Source organism: Anas platyrhynchos, chromosome 1 (assembly GCF_047663525.1).
Source record: "Anas platyrhynchos isolate ZD024472 breed Pekin duck chromosome 1, IASCAAS_PekinDuck_T2T, whole genome shotgun sequence".
NCBI classification, from domain to species: Eukaryota; Metazoa; Chordata; class Aves; order Anseriformes; family Anatidae; genus Anas; species Anas platyrhynchos.
In genome coordinates, this window is record NC_092587.1 from 54,536,785 (window position 1) to 54,554,173 (window position 17,389).

Here is a 17,389-nt window from a genome sequence, read left to right on the forward strand (position 1 = left end):
CCCTGGCCATAAAGGGTTGGGAGGGGATTAAGATTAAGCCCCCCGCACTTTGGGTAGCTGCTACCCCCCAAAAAATAAACCAGACCTTTCCACACACCTTGCTGGGCCATCAGGGTTGGTGCCAAGAGGGAAACTGAGGCACAGAAAGGTGGTGTTGGGAGGCAGGTCGGCACGGTCTGGCTCTCCAAGCGCTAGGCGGCACTGCCTTGCCTGCTCCCAGCCTTCCTCAGGTCCTCTTTTTATCCGGCTCGTCTCCCCCGAGGCTTCCAAAATCCAGCTCCAACTAGTCCTGGACACGGGTGAGAAACGGGGCAGAGGGCTCCAAGGCAAACATTATGCCCCCCTGCCCTGCACACCCCAGCCCACCTCATTTTTGTCCCCAGGGGGGGCAGCTGCATGCTCTGAGGAATGAGTCACGGGTTAGGTAAACGGGCAGAATGCAATTAGCAGCCCCGGGCATCAATTACCAGCTGTAAGAGCCTTGTACAACCCCCTTGTAAAGTCACCGAGAGCAAATTTTCTCCCTCTGGGGAGGGCAGAGGCCTAGTGGCAGGTGTGTCCCCGAGGGAGGTCACCAGCCCTCTCCACGCTGTCCCCAGGGAGCTGCAGCAGCATGGGGTCACCTCTCGTTTTAGGAGTGTTTTGGTTTGTATGTGGTCAGGTCTGACCTGCTCTGCTGCCCAAAACCACCAAGGTTGATTTGGGGTCAGCCTTGCAGCCCCCAAAGGGCTCTTTTGGGGTTCTTCCACCTGTGTCCCCCTTTTCTGTCCCAGAAGACCCGGGATAGGGATGGGAGGTGCTGCAGGATGCTTAGGAGCCGTGGAAGCTGCCTGGAGCTTCATCTGGGTGGCCAAAATCCTCAGAAAGGGTCATTTCTGGCTCAGGAGCAGTGGCTAGCCATGGGAGCAACCCCAGTATTTGGTGTGGTGGCAGTGGTTCGGTCGTGCCAGCTTCATGTCCCTGTGGTAAATTGAAGCCTGAAGGTGAATGACAACCCCCTGCCCCAAATAGGTGTAAGAAAGCCTCAGCAGTCAAATGTGCCTAAAAATAAAGCCTGCAGGGACCCTCTGAAAGGGCATGGGAGATGCTCTGAAGATGTTCTTGCTCCAGGAGAAGTCCAGGGGGCTTATAGGATAGGAGAAACACATGAGAAGAGAGGATAGAAGCAGATTCGGTGATTTCTGCCTTACAAAAGAAAAGGCTGGAACCAGGGGCAGGGCTGGGATCGAAGCGTATGTACAAGGCCTGAGGAAACTGGGTTTTGGTAAGGTGGGGAGGTCTCCCCTGTGTCCCCGCCACATGGTGGGAGTGTGGAACAGAGGAACCCCGATCCCTGCCCTGCCCCTCTTTTATAGGATCCCATCATCTGGCATGTGCACGGCTGGGGGGAGGCTTTGTCAAACGGCACACCCTGCGAGCCGTGCCCCCCTCATCTTATTCCCTTTTATTTTTATTTTTTTTTGGCTATGCCCACAGCTTGCAGCTCCCTCAGGAGGCGCCCTGATTTCAGCAGCTTATGTAGAGCACTGTCCTCCTCCTGTCCCCACGCCTCCGAAGCTGGGGTGGGGGTGCAGGCACCAGCCCCCCCCCATCCTGGTTGCCCCATGGGACAGATGGGGAAGGAGCTGGATGTGCCAGTTTCCTACAGGACTTGCCTGGGGTTCTTTAGAGAGGGCGTATGGGGGGTAGCAGGAGACCCAGAGTCCTGTTTGGGGAGGCAATGTGGGGTAAAAAGGCAGGGATTCTGAGTGGTGAAAGCTCTGGAGCAGGGGGATTTTGTGCAAAAACATGTTTCTTCCCAACAACAGCTCACCTGAACCTACACCCCTTCCCACTTCCCTCCTCCCGTGACATTAAACAGGGCTTGGGGCCCCCCAAATTGGACTGGGAGCCCCTCGGGGAGCTGGGCTTTCACAGCAACAGGTTTGTCCCCCCACATCAGCTGCTCGCCACCTGCGAGAGGGCCCAGCCTGGGGTCTTGGCACAGCGGGTGAGGCGAAGCAAACCCCGCTATCAGGCTGGGGGCTGCCCCCCTTCATCCTCCACCCTCCATCCTCTTCCTCCCCCGGGGCTGGCGCTCCGCCCCATGCCCGGAGGCGGGACCGGGGCTGACAGGGAGCAAGACTGAGCTGCACTGAGGGAGCAGGTGGACGGACAGACAGACCAGCTGCTCGCATGGCACCCAGCCCCTTCCCACAGCCCTGCTCCGGCTCCATGCATCCACCACAGAGCCCCTGGCTTGGGTGCGCAGGCTGGGGTCTTCTGGGGAACTGATGTCTTCGGTCCGGGCTCCCCCTCGATGGCTCTGATCTCCTCTGGCACCCTCTCCACCCCCAGCCCAGGACCCTCGTCTTCTCCACCAGGAGCAGGGATGCTCGCTTTCCTCCTGGCGAGCTGTACCAGCCACCCGCCAGTCGCCCCGGAGTGTTTTCCTGCCACACGTCCCTGCCTTGCGGGGTGATCAAGCCCCCCTCGGTCTGTGGAAATTCCCCTCGCTTCATCTCTCTCCTCAGGGACTGCTGTCGCTTTGGATTTCGGATCTTCACCCACCCCAGTCCTCGGCCTCAGCCTGTTTGTTCCTCGCTCTCGGCTCGTCCTGCCCTGCAGAAGGCTCAGAGAAGCGTGGGCAGGTTCTGGTGGAGGTACGTCAGCCATGGGCCGCCGGCTCCTCCGTGGTCTGTCTGGAGCAGCAGTTTTCCTGGTCAGCGTGGCCCTCCTCTCCGTACGGCACCGTGGGGCTGAGGAAACATCTGGGGAAACATCCCCGCGGCTCAGAGACGGGATGCTGGAGAACCCGGAGCGATGGACACAAAAAAATTCAGAAGATGCCGTGAGAGGTGGAGGCAGGGGGCAGAACCTGCAGATCCAGCCTCCGGAGGAATACAGGACCCAAGGAAGCCTGACCCTTGGAGACGTCTTCATAGCAGTGAAGACCACCAAGAGATTTCACCAGAGCAGGATGGAGCTGCTCCTGGACACGTGGATAACCCGGGCAAGAGAGCAGGTGAGCGTGTGGATTTGGGCTGCAGAGGGGGTGCGTGGCGGTGGGATTGGGGACGGGGTGTCCGTGGGGAGGGACAAAGCCAATGGAAGGGGAAATCGGGCACTGCGGTCCCACCCTTTGCCTCGTTTTCCCTAACTCTCCCCTCTGTTCATACCGAATGGTGGGTGCTACCCTGCAAAATGTTGCTTTGGTACCTGGTTGATGGGGAGGGTGGCCAGAGAAGCTGAAGAGCTTCCACTGGGGGCCAGATTGTGGTGGTCAGAGAGGTTGAAGGGCCTGTGTGGGCTCTCTCAGCAAGCATCGCCATCCCCTAACCTAATCCTGACTCTTTTGGCTTGAGGTGTCGGGGATTTGCTTTCATTTTCTTTAACCACTGACACCGCAGACGGCCCCAGCCGCACCAGAGGGGGAGCGCAGGTCTTCCAGGAGCCGTCCGAAATGGTGGCCTTCTGCCTCCTCGTGCCATGGGTTTGCGAGGCTTGGCGCTGAGGCTCCCCCTGGTTTAACGAGGTGAATTCAGGCCTCAGCAAAGAAGGCAGACGGGGGTGGAGGTTTTCGGGTAGGAGAGTGCTCGAAGCACGGCAGGGTTTTCTGGGTAAGGGTGGTTTTCCACTTTCTGGTGCTGCAACCGTCTGGTCTGCTGCGGTTGTCACAGGAAGCTGTGTCCTATTTCGGGCACACTTCCTCTCCTGTCTGCGCGTCCATCTTAGCATCTGAGATACCCTGCTTCCTCCTCCAGAAGCACTTCTCCTCCCCACCCACCCGTTCCTCAGCCCCAACAGCTCTTTGGAGAAGCCAAACCACACCGTGTGCCCACACCGGCATCAAACACCACCAAAAGGGCTTTTGGAGCAGGTTTGCAAGGAGCCCCTGGCCTTGCCCTCCTCGTGTGATCGACAGACAGACGTCTGGCCATCCTGCAGATGGCAGGAATCAGACAGCAGCTCCCCCATGTTCACCTGGCCGTCTCTTTTTGACAGACAAATGAAGTCCCAGCCTGGGGTGAGGTGGTGAATTTTCTGTGCTGCTGCCAGCCCAGTAGGAAATGCTCCAAGAGCTGAGCAGGAGAATGGGAAGTGAGGCGTTGAATGGGAGGGTCAGTCATTTTTAAAGTGCTTTTCCATTGCTATCAGATGCTGTTGGAAGCTCAGGGCTTTCCTTCCCTCCTGTCTGCTTCCCCTACCCGCCTCACCCCAAATTTTCCATTTGTTTCTTCTGTTTTTTTTACTAAATGGGCGTACGGGCAGGAGAGGAGGAGAGAGGCAAAGAGAGATACATGAAAGCTAAAAGTTTTTTTTTTTTCCTTTATTTAAAAAGCAAGCAAGCAAACAAACAAATAAAAAACTATTGGGTTGTACTTGGAGGTAGGGGAAAGGGTTAGTTCTGAAAAATTGACAACATAGAAACCCTTGCTCAGCAGGAAAAAAAAAAAGAGAGAGAGAGAGCTCTCAGTTTGCACAGGTTATTTAATTGCCATGTGGCCATGGACAGGTTGCTAGAGCTCCTACTAATGAATTTTTATAGGCTTTAAAACCCAGGTCTTGGAAGCACCGATGTTCAGGAACTGTCTTCTAGGGCTGACCTGCCACCTTGCTCTCTCGCTGGCTCTAACTCATCGCTGGAGACTGATTCAGCGCATCCCTCTCCACAGGTAGCCAGTGGGGAAATTTTGGCAGCTGGCTGTGCTCCTGATGCCAAGCCTGGCTTCAGAGCTGGTTACCTGCACGGTGTCCTCCTGAAGGAAGTAACCCTCAAAGGCCAGGCTTAGGTGACTGCGTCAGGAGGCAGGACCAGCTGTGGCCTTTTATGATTAGGAGAGATTGCATAGGAGCCAAATTAAAAGTCTTCTGTGTTGGACTCTGTTGGGGTATAATGAGAGAGAGAGGATTTCCCTTGAAATTGCACTGCTTAAGCAGAAGATGTTCAGCTGGTGGGAGGTGGGGAAAGGGAAGTACAGGGTGGGTGCTCTTCCAGGAGCCAGATCGTGATCTCTCTCTTGAGAACTAATCCAGTGCAAACTTTTCGCTGGAACTTGCTGTAGAAATCATTTCAAGCCCATTACTGAGAAAAGGCTTCATCTAAGCAGAAGTGTCAGTTTTGATGGCTGTTAGGGCTGGACAGCATCTTGAAGTGGCTGGAACTCTTAGCCCTTGTGGTTTGGATGAAAATAAGTCTCGGTTTCTGGTCTGAAATGGCATTTCGTTCAGTAACACAAACGAATTCTAGCAACCTCCCCTCCTTACAGCAAGCCAAACATCCAGCTGATGGAAATGAAAACTTTGAATGACCCATCCTCAAAAGTTTTTCACACTTTCAGTGTTGTGAACGCAGTGTAGATTTTGAATCTCTCCTCTGCCCAGACACACCATTAACCTTGTTCACACATTTGCATTTTGGAGGCCGTTTCTTCCTGGAAAAGGGATAATCTGGGAGATTAATGTGACCCTGGACTGTCAGGTTCCACATGTCTATTCCCTTTTTCTAGTTTTTATTTGTTTGTTTCTAAATTTTGGGCTGAGGAAACCTCAAAATCTAGTGTTTATCCATGACGTGGGCACCTATGTTCATGGAGAGCTGCCGGTCCAAACCCCTTGGCACCAGCAGCTCCTTATCACTGCTAACACCTCTGTCCATCAGACACCCTTTCCCACCCAGCCATCTTCTCTGCTCCTGCACGGCCCCATAGATGGTCTGGTGGAGCACAGGAGGGTGGATATGGTAGAGGGGCTGCTTCTCTCCAGCCCAGCATCCACACTTGTAGCCCCTTTCTTCCAGTTCTGTTGGAGGGTTTGACATTTCCCATGGTGATGATGCTCCTTCAGCCTTGGGTTCCTGCAGGAGCATGTCAAGTGTCTCTAAAACAGCATTCTCTACCTCACATCAAGAGGAAAGTGGGAGCCTTGGGGTGTTTTCACAAATAGAAAACCTAGAAGAAGGGTCAGATCCCCATTTTAAGTCAGTCAGACATGACGTTGGTTAGGCACATGATTTCTGGATGGTTTTATACCTGTAAGCAAGTCATTTCTAGCAACAATATTTCTGTTTTTTGAAAACATCAGGAAGTTTCAAGGGTTTCGGAACTGTTTTCTTAAGATGAATTATTTGTCACGGTGGAAATTTCTGCCTTTAAATGTGCTGGTAAGGGAAATCCCGTGTCACTGTGAATGCCTGCTGTGCCTGAACCTTAGGGTACAGTTGCCTGACCTAGTGCAACTCCTTCACTGAGACTTTGCTAATTGCTTCCTGTCCTCTGATTACCTTGGAAATTTCTTAAACCAAGCGGGTCTATCACTGGGGTCAGGTAGGACTGTGTGCACGGTCAGTTATTGCAGTCAGCTGTGGGAGGGGAATTCACCGAGTCACTGCAGCTCAGACATTTGAGACTGTGAGCCCATCCTGCCATCTCTGCTCGGCTGGGTGATCTCTGAGGGTCCTTCACTGCCTTCCTTGCATGTTTCGATCATTTCTCTTCCCACACTTCGCTGGTGGGGGCATGGGATGCAGGGAGGTGTAGAGGGAAAGAAACTCAGCTCATCAGAGCAATGACAGCTCCTACGAGCTGGTGTCCATCTGCCTTGTGCCTTTTGTCCCTGCCCAGGTGCTGTTTAACCAGCCTGCAGGCAGCTGGTGGAGAGACTGTTTAAGGCTTGTGCCTCCTTTTTGATTTCATGAAAGCTCATTTTCTGCCTGAGGAAAGCTTTTCTCCCCGAGCCCTGATCCCTGGCTGGCCCTGAGGAGGGGGAGACACGCCACATAATGGCAGAGAGGGGGATTAGAGAGCCTGGGGGTGGAGGAAGAGGAGGAGGAGGCAGGCAAGCAGCAGGGGGCTGTGCACACTTATCACACAAACAGATGTTCTCCTTTCAACTCGAGCATCGTTCAACCACAATGCATGCATTTTTTCTGCAACTGACACCAAAGCCAGGCCTCCCTCAACCCCTTGCTTGGTGTCGCAGGTCCTCTCGTCCCTCTTCCCAAGGCTTCAGGGGGAAAAATAAAGCAACACGAGCAGGGATGGTGCTGGCGGGGGGATGTTGGGTGGCAAAGGAAGCACTGATCCTGCTCAGGGCAGTGAGCAGCCCCTGCAAAGCCCATCCTGTGCATGGGGAGGAAGCAGCATGAAGCAACAGCAGGGCACGACGGGCAGTGTTGGGGTCTGTGTGCACCTCCTGTGAGGGTTTGGAGAGCTTTAATTGGGAAGGGGGAGCAGTGGGGCAGCTCCTGTCCCTCTGTTCCTCTGCTGCCTGGTGCCTGGCATGGGAACATGGCAGCGAGGCCTGCCTTGGGGTGGGTGGCCAGGAGCAGCACCAGCTCCAGGCCTGGCACTAACCTCCTTTTCTCATCTCCCCAGACGTACGTCTTCACCGATGAAGAAGATGATGCCCTGAAGAGGAGAATGGGTAACCACCTTTCCCACATCACCACCTCACTCTTCTTGCCTTCAGTTTCTAAGCTTGCATGGCCTTTGGCTGGCAAGACGGCTGGCTCTAGGCATGCAGGACAAGCACCCAGGGAGAAAACCTTACCCTGTACCTTGTCTGGTCATGGGCAGGGTGGAAGTACAGCTAGCAGGGGACCTAGCCTTGGGCAAGATGCTTTGCTTTCTCCTGGCTTCTTTTCCTAGGTCGGGGGAAGGATGGGACTTCTGTGGCTGTGGGCCACAGTGAGGTGGTGATAAGGGAGCTGCTCTCTGTGAGGTGCAGTGGTGGCAAGGGGAAAGTAGAGTGCTGAGCTGATGACTAAGCTCTTGTCCTTACTGTACCATTTGTGGGGTGGAGTCTAGCTATAAGAATCACAAAATGGTTTGGGTTAGAGCTCAGAGAAGGGTTGTGTGGAGTGAACTTGGGGTTGATGGGGGAAGAGGCGAGCAGGTGGGAGATGCCCACACCATGGCAGGCTTGGATTGGGGGGGTGAGAGGAAGCTGGGCATGAGCAAACCTCTTCCCTCCTGCCCAGAGGTCCTCTCCGTGGCCATGTGGGCCAGCCCTGAGCCCCAGCCTTTTTTTTTCCCCGCAGGTGACCATGTGGTGTTCACCAACTGCTCCACTGAGCACAGCCACCCGGCCCTCTCCTGCAAGATGGCCGCAGAGTTCGACGCGTTCCTGGCCAGCGGCCGGAGGTGAGCTGGGGCTGCTGCCTGAGGGAAACCCCACGGGGCTGCCTGCACCTCCTTACTGCCATCCTCTTGTGTCTTCGCTCCCGTCTCCCTCCAGCTGGTTCTGCCATTTGGATGACGACAACTATCTGAACCCTCAGGCCCTCCTGCAGCTGCTGTCCTCCTACTCCCCGACGCGGGATGTCTACCTGGGGAAACCCAGCCTGAACCGACCCATCCGGGCCTCCGAAACGCTGACCAACAACCAGACGGTATGTTTTATTTAATACTGTGGCTCATCAGCTGTACCCTGATGAAAGGTCCCAGGAGCAAGAGACATCAGCTGAGAACACGCTGGTCCTGTCTGAACGCAGTAACGTGCATTGACTCACTCCAGTCTACCTAGAGGAAGGGAAAGTGATGTCTCATGGTGCTGCTGCTCCGTTGGGTACCCATCTGCAAGGAGATCAGCCTGCCTTGGGATGGATCAGCCCTGCAGGCTGGCAGAACTCAGCCTGGATTTCCAGCTAGCCTTCCTTAGCATGCACGATGTGATTTGGCCAGTGGTCTCTCCGCCTCTGCTTGCTCATTTTTCTCTTTGAGCTCAGAGTGCCATGTGAGCAGCCTTGCTCATCCTGGCTTCCCAGCCATGTGAGATCAAAATTGGTGTTGTACTACTAACAAGTCCCTCTGGGCAGCAGTTTTGGGGTGACAATAAGGCTCTGTTTATCTCTGTGTCAAAGCTGGGTTTCCAGCATTCCCATCTCCAGGAGCATGATGTTCCTCTGAGCCTCTGCCATTGATTTGTTCTGCTGTTTCTCTCCAGAAATCCGTGCACTTCTGGTTTGCCACAGGAGGGGCCGGGTTCTGCATCAGCCGCAAGCTGGCAAGCAAGATGGTGCCTTGGGCCAGGTGAGCCGTGCAGCTGGTGGGTATATGAGCCTTTGGGGATTAGGAACACAGACACACAGCGATTCCTGGCAGCATCAAATCTGGATTTGTGTCTGTGATGCTTGCAAGGATGTTTGCAAGGGTGCAGAGTGCCACACGCTTCAAATCTGTAAGCATGTGGGACTGGAGGAAGGATGTAGTGGGTGGGTCTCCCACCTGATTAAAAAGAGACAACAGCAGGCACGTCAGCAGACGTGATCATAGGATGACGCACTCCCTCCTCCCCAACTCCTTTCAGCTCTTGGTTATTCCCCCACCCTCCTTCCCTTTTATTTCAGCTTCTTCTGATTCTTTTCCTAAGTGCTTTCCCTGTCTGTGTATCTCCCCTCGCTCTTCCTCTTTCCAATCTCCTCTGCCTCCCTCCTGAACTAATTTTCCGTTTCCCCACCCCAAACCCTCTTACAGTGGCCACTGTCATTTCCTCATCTTGATGCACAGAGAACAGGTCCTGGGGTCTTGTGTTAGCCCAGCCTACAAGAAGATGTTTTCCAGGATGCCCTAGGTTGTGTAACAGGCTGTATGTGCATGTATCAACAGGAAACATCTGTGCCAGCCTTAACCAGATCTTTGCATAGCCAGAAAGACAGACCTGATGTACACCAGGTGGTCCTGTTTTTGCTGGTTTAGCTGAAGGCCATGATACATGTGCTGTGCTAGACCCAGACAGGAAAATGGTCTGTGATCCAGGGTAAAATTAAAGTGGCATGGACAGAAAACACCTAATCTGTCATCAAGTCTGCCACTACTGTGTTAAGAGGCTTTAAACCCATTTGAACTAGCTGAGGGGTGTGTTAGGGTAGACGGCGCTTTGTGTCATGTGGCTGCTTCCAGTTACAAGAGCCCTGAAGCTAGGTTTACCCTGTCATCAAAGCAAGTCTGTGGTGCTGCAATAGGGTGAAGCCAACGAGCGGCTCATTTCAGCTGAAAGATTGTCCCGTTCCCTCTTCCTCCTAGTCCTGGCCATGCAGTCCTGCCATTTCTCTTGTGCTGGCTTGTCTGACCCCTGAATGACTCAGTGCAGCTCACCAAACAGCTGGAGAACTAACTCGGCACAGCCTCTGCCAGCTCTCTGAATCACCTCGCTGAGGATATATATCAGGGACAGCATCAAATACTTGGTGGGACTGCATGGCTGGGTGTGGTTGAAGAGCAAACACACTCCTACGTCTACAGGTGGGACTGGGGGATTTCTTGCCTTGTTCCGAGGTTTATTCCGGTTTTCTGTGAAGTGGTTGCCTGTATCTCCCCACCTTCTTCTCCTAACCCACCCAGCTCTGCTCTCTTCCAGCGGCAGGAACTTCCTGAAAACTTCAGAGCTCATCCGCCTGCCGGATGACTGCACCATGGGGTACATCATCGAGTGCAAAGTTGGTGGGCAGCTGCTGCCCAACGCGCTCTTCCACTCCCACCTGGAGAACCTGCAGCTCATCCCCACCTCCCGCCTCACGCAGCAGGTGAGCAGGGAAAACGGAACGAGAGAGAGGTGTGCGAGGAAGGGGAGAGGCAGTGAGGAGCAGAGGTTGCCTGCAGCACAGGTGACAGTCACAGTGGCCCGGGGTCAGTGGTGGGGAACACGGGTACAGGGAGTGATGGGAGGACTGGGGGAACATGGCAAAAGGACGTGGAGAAATGCTGATTTGGGGGGAAAGGGGCTTTGCACCACATCCTCCTTGCATGGGGAGATAACAAGGGGTGTAGGGGGCTTGGAGAGGGCCAAGGACTCAAGTGATGGACCATTATGGGCAGGAGGAGAGGAGAGGTGGAAGGCAGAGGCCAAGCCAGCAGAGAAGGAAAAAGAACACGAGCTTTTGTTACCCAAAGCAAGTTCCTTGCTCCTGAGCTCACCTCCTCACCCTCCCTGCTCCTTTCTCCCCACCCCTCTTTGCAGGTCACACTCAGCTATGGTGTCTTTGAGAACAAGCTCAACGTTATCGAGCTCAGTGGTCCCTTCTCACTGCAGGAAGATCCCTCAAGGTACGGGACATGAGTGATCTGGGCCACTCCGTGGTTTGAGATGTCGGACAATAGGCTGGGAAGGGGAGGCAGCTAAATGGGGTGCAGGAGGTCTAGAGTGAGGGGCAGAAAACTTGCAGTCACATGGCTTATCGGGTGAGGAGCACACCAGCATTAAGATGTTTGTGAACACTTACAAACTTTGAAAACCCTATCGGGTGAATGGAAAGAAAAGAAGCGTCATAACATTTTATTTGGACAGTTACCGAGCCAAAAGTTTTACCATTTATTTCACACTGAGAATGAACAAGCTAACCTTTTACCTCTGGGACAGGAACTGAAATGTTCCTCTAAACTCAGGAGAGGAAATTGTGCTTTATTTTACTTTGCTTTGCTGAGGAAATTGAAGGGAGAAAAGAAAAAGGTTTACTTCAGGATGACCGCAAACAAAAGCGCTCTTTGATTTACTTTCTCTGGTTTGAGTGAATAAACCTGAAGCTGCTATTTGCAGAGCATGGGTAAGAAGTTTGTGGCTGGAGATAGCAGGGGTAGGAAGCCACCAGGCAATGAAAAGAGCATCCAGAAAACCATGCAGTGGGGGCTGGTGATCCATGGGCTTAGGCTACAAGGTCCAGGGCAGGATTGAGGTGTTGGAGGAAGGTTTGGCTGCCCTGCTGTGCCAAGACGAGACATTGTGAGATGAACAGCCAGTCCTGGGGCACTGTAATGCAGGGACAGAATCTGGTGTGGGTGGGATGTGGCACGAGGGAGAAGTCTTCCATTCTCTAGCTTTGCCCTGCAGTAAAAACTGCCTCCTGATCCTCCTTCACTCTTTCCCCAGCAGGTTTCGATCGCTCCACTGCCACCTCTACCCCGACACCTCCTGGTGCCTGCAGGCTGCTGGCTGGTGATGCCCAAGCCCCAGCTACAGTGGGTCCTGCCGACCTTGTGCTTGTAGGGGGTGAGACATGGAAGAAGCTCAGCGCTCCCAACTTCTCCTTTGCTGTGGCAGTCTTGGGTCCTTGCTGAGTACCGGTGATACGGGACAAGAGAGATCAGTGCCAAAGCAGAACAAGGACTGGGTGGAGATGGGCACGGCTGCTGTGGATTCATCTTGCTGGACTATAAAAGCCCTGGGTCAGGGTACCCAGTGCCAGGCTGGGGTTCGCTGACAGCATACGTTGGCTCCAGCCTCTCTGAGCAGGCTTCCTTCCTCTGTACCTGCTTGTGCTTTCCCCATTTCCCACTTTTCCCAGCCACAGCCCCTTGGCCGAGTCTCTGCCTAGTTAAACTCTGACTCTGCCCTCCCTTCAGAAATGGAAAATGTGACCATTTCTGTGCTGAATGAGTGCTGGAAAAACACAGTTCCTGTCTGGCTGAGGGGAGATGGGCAGGAAATACAAGAAATCAGGAATCCCCCTTGGCTAGGACAAGGGAGAGGATGCAGAATGGGGAAGACAGTAGGACAGGCAGAAATGAGGATGGTTCCTCTACTGAACATTGAAGGCTTGATCTTGGATGGCCCTGCATTATTCCTCTCTTTTTACCTTCCTGATATGGGGTCAGGATAATCTTTTGCTCTAATTACCAACCTGTCGTCTGAGATTAGACTCCAATTCCTACCTGTGAGAGAGGAGACACAGAGGATTAGAACTGGCTGAAAGAGAGGAGAAAGGAAGAGATGGAGAAGGAGTGCTCAGGAGCGGATTAGAGGTTACAGCTTTATAATCTTCTCTGTGCCCCGACCGAAAAAAAATTAAGTCATGAAGGAATGGAAACAGCAGGGCAAAGAGCTTTTTATCTCTGCATTTCTTTCCTCCAGATGCTAAGAGCTGCTTTCTGCCTTCCTGCTGTCCCTGCTGAGCGCAACAGGGAGAAGGAGCCGGCCCAAATAGGTTACAAGCTCTCTGGCACATTTACGGGGAGCCCTCATCTCTGCCACAAAAGCTGGGCAATTCTGCTCGATGGGGAATGAACTTTGGCACCATTTTGTCCTTGGACACACGGATAAATGTCTGGGGGAGAGCGTTGCGAGGAAAGCTGGAGGGCGAAGAGACTGCTTTAGATGGCAGGTGGCACCACAAACAGGTATTTCTCTTTAAAGAGTGTTTCAAAACAGGCTGCTGGGATCTGTGAGAGATTCCTGTAATCTCTGGATGAAAGAACAAATGCCCTTTCTCCAAAGAGCTGCTCGGCTTTGATGCTGCTGATCTGACTAAGCCTGCTGGTGGGCTGGAGGAGCCAAGGGGGACTCTGGCTGTGCCTCTACCATGCAAAAAACGGGTCACCCTGTCACCCCATCCCACCCTCACCCCCCAAACAACAGCATCCCCTACACAGCACGCACAAAGCTTAAAGGTAAGGCATCAGAAATACCTTCTACCTCAGCAAGGAGGGACCTAGAAATAAATGAGCACTTTAATTACTGGCGAAGAAGAAAGCAGGCGTTTGCGGAGCTGTTTTCCAGCCTGGTCATTCTTGCGGGCATTAGGCAGCTTGTGAAGCAGCAGAGAGCTCTGCTTTCTGCTCCTGCACAACGTGCCTTTGAACTGGAGAATCATGCTGAGCAGGGGCAGGGGCTACTTGATGCCATTGACCATTCCTGGAAAACTGCAAAGCACTGGGCTCACACAGCTACGTGAAATGGAGCTCAAAATAGAGACAAGCCGGGTTTTAGAAGGAAGCTGCAGCACAAAGAAGTCCCGCCCAAAGGGCGAATGATTTTGTTTGAGCTTATCCAGAAGACAAAAAATGTTTCCATGAGAAGAAATGGGAGTCTTCAAGAGAAACCTACACTACTTGGATGTTTTGTTTTTTGCCCATTCAAGTTCACAACTGTGTTGTTAATTGAGTTGTGGCGTTAAAATGCCAGCCCTATCTGTAGATGCCCTGATGGTGGTTAAAACACAATGAGATTCGGGTGCCTGGGGAAGAAGAAGCTGGTCCAGCACACTCGCTTCCCTGGGAAGAAACTGGAAGCTTGCATTTGATCCTGGCCTCAGCTGGTCTGAATTGGCCTGGTGCCTTCTGCACGGCTGAAGATCAGATGTTAAACGGGTCGGGTCCTTGAGCAGCCACATGGGGATGGGTTTAAGACCAGGCTTTGCTGCTGGAGCCATGCCACTTCTGCGGGAAAGGTCTCAGAACGAAACCGAGAAGAGACGAGAATCTGTCTGGGGCAGGACATCTCTTGGGCTGTAGGGAAACAACTGACAGAAAAGTCCTGCTATGCCTGTGACGACAACGTGCTGCAAAGAAAATTGTTTCTCAGAGTTGGCGAAAAAAAAAGCACAACCCACCCAGGGTTTCTCTAAGAACAGAGAGACAGCTTAAGGGGACATTCTCCTCTTGAAATCTGATCAACGTTAAAACCTGAGTTAAAATTAGTTTCAGGAATGGTTCCTGCCCCTGGGGCTTGCTGTCAGATGTTGTGGTTTTACAGTCTCATTTTCCTAGTTTATTAAAATGTTTAGCTGCTTGGGAAAATGAGAAACAATCTTCTGTGAAACTTTTCAGGGGACGGTCTTTTTTTATTCTCCTTCATGATTTTCTGATGTAACAGTCAAAGTTTTTGGAAAGGCTCCATTGAGCCAATTAAAATGTTGTGTTTTTCTTTTTGTCTTTCCTTTTTTTTTTTTCTTTCCCTCTCTCACATTCCCATTTCTCGTTGCAGTACAAAATATATATATATCCCAAGAACTAACAGGGATGGAGAAGTGGTCTTTTGATTTTACTGGGGAAAAAAAAAAAGGGGTCAAAGTCAAAGGTGTTGGCTTGACCCAGCTGTTGTACAGCATTAAGTGTAGTTCAGGATTTCAAGTAGAGAGACCTCAGCCTGCCCAACACCATAGCAACGAATGCTATTAATGATGTTTAAGCTGTGTACGGAAGATTCAGAGAAAGGGGAAGGAGGGGAAAAAAAAAAGCTAGTTACAGTATTTGAAATGTAAAGTATTAAGTGAGGCTTTCATGTTAACAATGCCCTTTTTTTTTAATGCTTTCCCCTTAGCTGTGAATAATTTTTATAAGGGAACCCCTATTTGACAGTGTAAAAAATGCTAATGACTCTCCTTTCTTCAGGGGAAAAAGAGAAGTTAGTTGAAATAGGTGGGAAACTGCCGTTGTTGTTAAAGGCTTGAAGGGGAGAGGGAGAAGAATAGCAATGCTAGACAATGCTTCTCTCGCTGGTGCCAACTCCTCTTAACAGCTCTGCTGCCGAAGGAAAACACATTTCTGTGCCTCTCCGAGATGTACCAGGCTTGTACCCAGGCTGCAGCCGCAGCTCTCTCCCCAGGCCTCTTTTGCTGAAGATTCAGCCTCCAAAAGACTAACGGTTTGTTGAACAAAAGCCAAAAGGTGAGAAATGGGCATGGGGAAAGACTGGAAGGGATGGAGCCACCAAGAGGAGCCTTGGAGGTGGACATGGGAATGGAAGCTGTGCGTTGAAAGTGGTGATCTGGGGGCTGCCCAGCAAGAGTGGGAAAAGGGAGACCTGGCCCCACAGTTGGTTTGGTTGGCCCCAAACCTCTTCTCTTTCTTCTTTTTCTTTGTTTATTTATGAGAAGCTGACATGCTTTCATCTGCCATTTATACTCAATTCCTTGCAGAGGATTTGGCCTTTTAATTTTGAGTCTCCCTGTGCCCGTACTTACAATGAAGGCTCTTCAGGCAGTCCCGGGGTGGGATCAACAGCATTTTTCACTCATTTATGTCTTTTGTTTTCCCCGAACAACCCCACAAGACGGCTGCCTTGTCCTTTTGCACCGCTGGCCACCAGGGCTCTGCACACCTGTTTTTGACTCCCGGGCCCTAATTTCGTGTTTACAGCGAGGCGATTGGGTCCCGTTTCTCAGCTGAACCTGAAAAAAAATGCTTTGATCTCCCGTTTCTGTATCCATAGTGACAAAACTCCCATGTCTGTGCTCTATGGCTCACTCTTTCCTTTATTGTCCTCCGTGAACAGTGGGCTCCACGTGCAACTCAACCCCAGGACTCGCTGCTGCAGGGCGAGGTGTCAGTCACTGCTTTGCATTGCTTAGAGGCACCGAGACTCGCGGTGAGGAGAGGTAGGCTCTGTCTGAGCTGGTAAAATCCCTCTGCCCCAAAATACCTGTGAGTCAGAGATTGAAGTTTCCAGGAGGGAGCCCGGTGGGGACAATCTCTGTTTCCTAGGGTGCTGCTTGCACTAGGAGGGCCGAGCCGCTGTGGCTCAGCTGGCGTTGCCTCCTGGAGGCTGTTCCTTGACAGCCTGGGCTTTTTGTCGCTCTTCTTTGATCCAGCTTGGACTCCAAGAAAGCCGGGAACTCATCTGTCTCCCGGTTTGAACTGCGTGTGATTAATTACAGACCCCGAGAACGGGCTGCTTGCCTATCTCTCGTGTTCAAATTGCCTTCCAGGATTTTGCAAGGCTAAGGAGCCTCTTCAGATGTTGTGTCTGACTGCTCCTCGGTCAAGCCTCCCTTGGTTTTTTGCTGGTAGCTGCATCTGATTCACAGTGAACTTGGAGAACAAATTAAAAAGAGCGCTTTGTGTGTGGATCTGATGGCCCTGACCCTTCCGCCGCTGCTTGAAGAGAAGACGGTGTTGATTTTCTCCAACACAAGAAAAAGAAGTGGAACTGCAGAGGGAAATTGGATGGGGAGAGGATGCTGTTATGCTGAAACCTTGCTTTCCCCATGCCACCCCCAGGAGAGGGGCAAAGGGAGAACCTGCAGCTGGTGCCTTTGGCTGCAGTGCATCCCGTGGAGAAAATGCCACAAAATCTCTGTTGTTTTGCAGAGAATCCAACAGCCCTGGTCACGAGCCAAGGCCAGCTTGTTCTTGGTGATGGACAGAGAGAGAAACAGGGCTGCCCTAAGCCTGTAGAAGCAGAGATGTGGTGGGGAAGGCTTAGGGGACCGATGGGACAGTATTGCCACAGCAGAGCAGGGGTGACGAGATGGTGTTTGGGATAGGGAGGAGCAGGGATCGAGGACAAAGGTCCCTCTCCATCCAAAAATGCCATGAAGGAGCTGAAGATAAGCACACGGGGAGGAAATCTATGCCCTCTCCATGGCAAGTGTTGAATGCTGGCCTGAAGATTGGGCACTTGAGAACTAGGGGTTCAATGAAAAATGGGGAAAACTGGAAAGAAAAAGGAAAAAAAAAAGACCCTGGCCCTTAGTCATCACCCCACCTCTCCCACATTGCAATGAGCTTTGGCTGCAGCGAGGCTGATTGCGGAGGCTGGCCAAACTCTCTCCATTTGTGGTGTTTTTTCTTTGTATGCTGGGCAGAGAAAACTCCTCCTTGAGCTCTCAGAGACCAGCATCCCAAAGACCTGCAGTGGGGTGCAGGCAGACAAGGTCTCGGAGCGGTTGGTAGGGGGAGCAGGGCCCCCTCCTTTT

General features: G+C 52.4%; 1 protein-coding gene across 4 annotated transcripts; it reads left to right on the plus strand.

The window, feature by feature from the left end:
- Positions 1-2,085: 2,085 nt before the first annotated feature.
- Positions 2,086-14,617, plus strand: MFNG (MFNG O-fucosylpeptide 3-beta-N-acetylglucosaminyltransferase). 4 transcript variants are annotated; one of them, XM_038171690.2, is made up of 8 exons: positions 2,086-3,004; positions 7,356-7,404; positions 8,021-8,123; positions 8,218-8,371; positions 8,926-9,011; positions 10,339-10,504; positions 10,939-11,024; positions 11,845-14,617. In XM_038171690.2, exons 1-8 carry the CDS (start codon positions 2,654-2,656, stop codon positions 11,912-11,914), a joined length of 1,065 nt encoding a protein of 354 aa, XP_038027618.2. In that variant the 5' UTR covers positions 2,086-2,653; the 3' UTR covers positions 11,915-14,617. The 4 variants fall into 4 exon arrangements, with proteins under 4 accessions (XP_038027618.2, XP_038027623.2, XP_038027630.2 ...); XM_038171695.2 differs by having other exon boundaries at positions 11,848-14,617; XM_038171702.2 differs by lacking the exon at positions 10,939-11,024.
- Positions 14,618-17,389: the final 2,772 nt, after the last annotated feature.

Bases quoted from the DNA above. Each gene is read 5' to 3' on its own strand.
- MFNG (XM_038171690.2), top strand. From the start codon at position 2,654: ATGGGCCGCCGGCTCCTCCGTGGTCTGTCTGGAGCAGCAGTTTTCCTG. The intron at 3,005-7,355 runs GTGAGCGTGTGG...TCATCTCCCCAG, and splicing joins TAACCCGGGCAAGAGAGCAG to ACGTACGTCTTCACCGATGA. The intron at 9,012-10,338 runs GTGAGCCGTGCA...GCTCTCTTCCAG, and splicing joins AAGATGGTGCCTTGGGCCAG to CGGCAGGAACTTCCTGAAAA.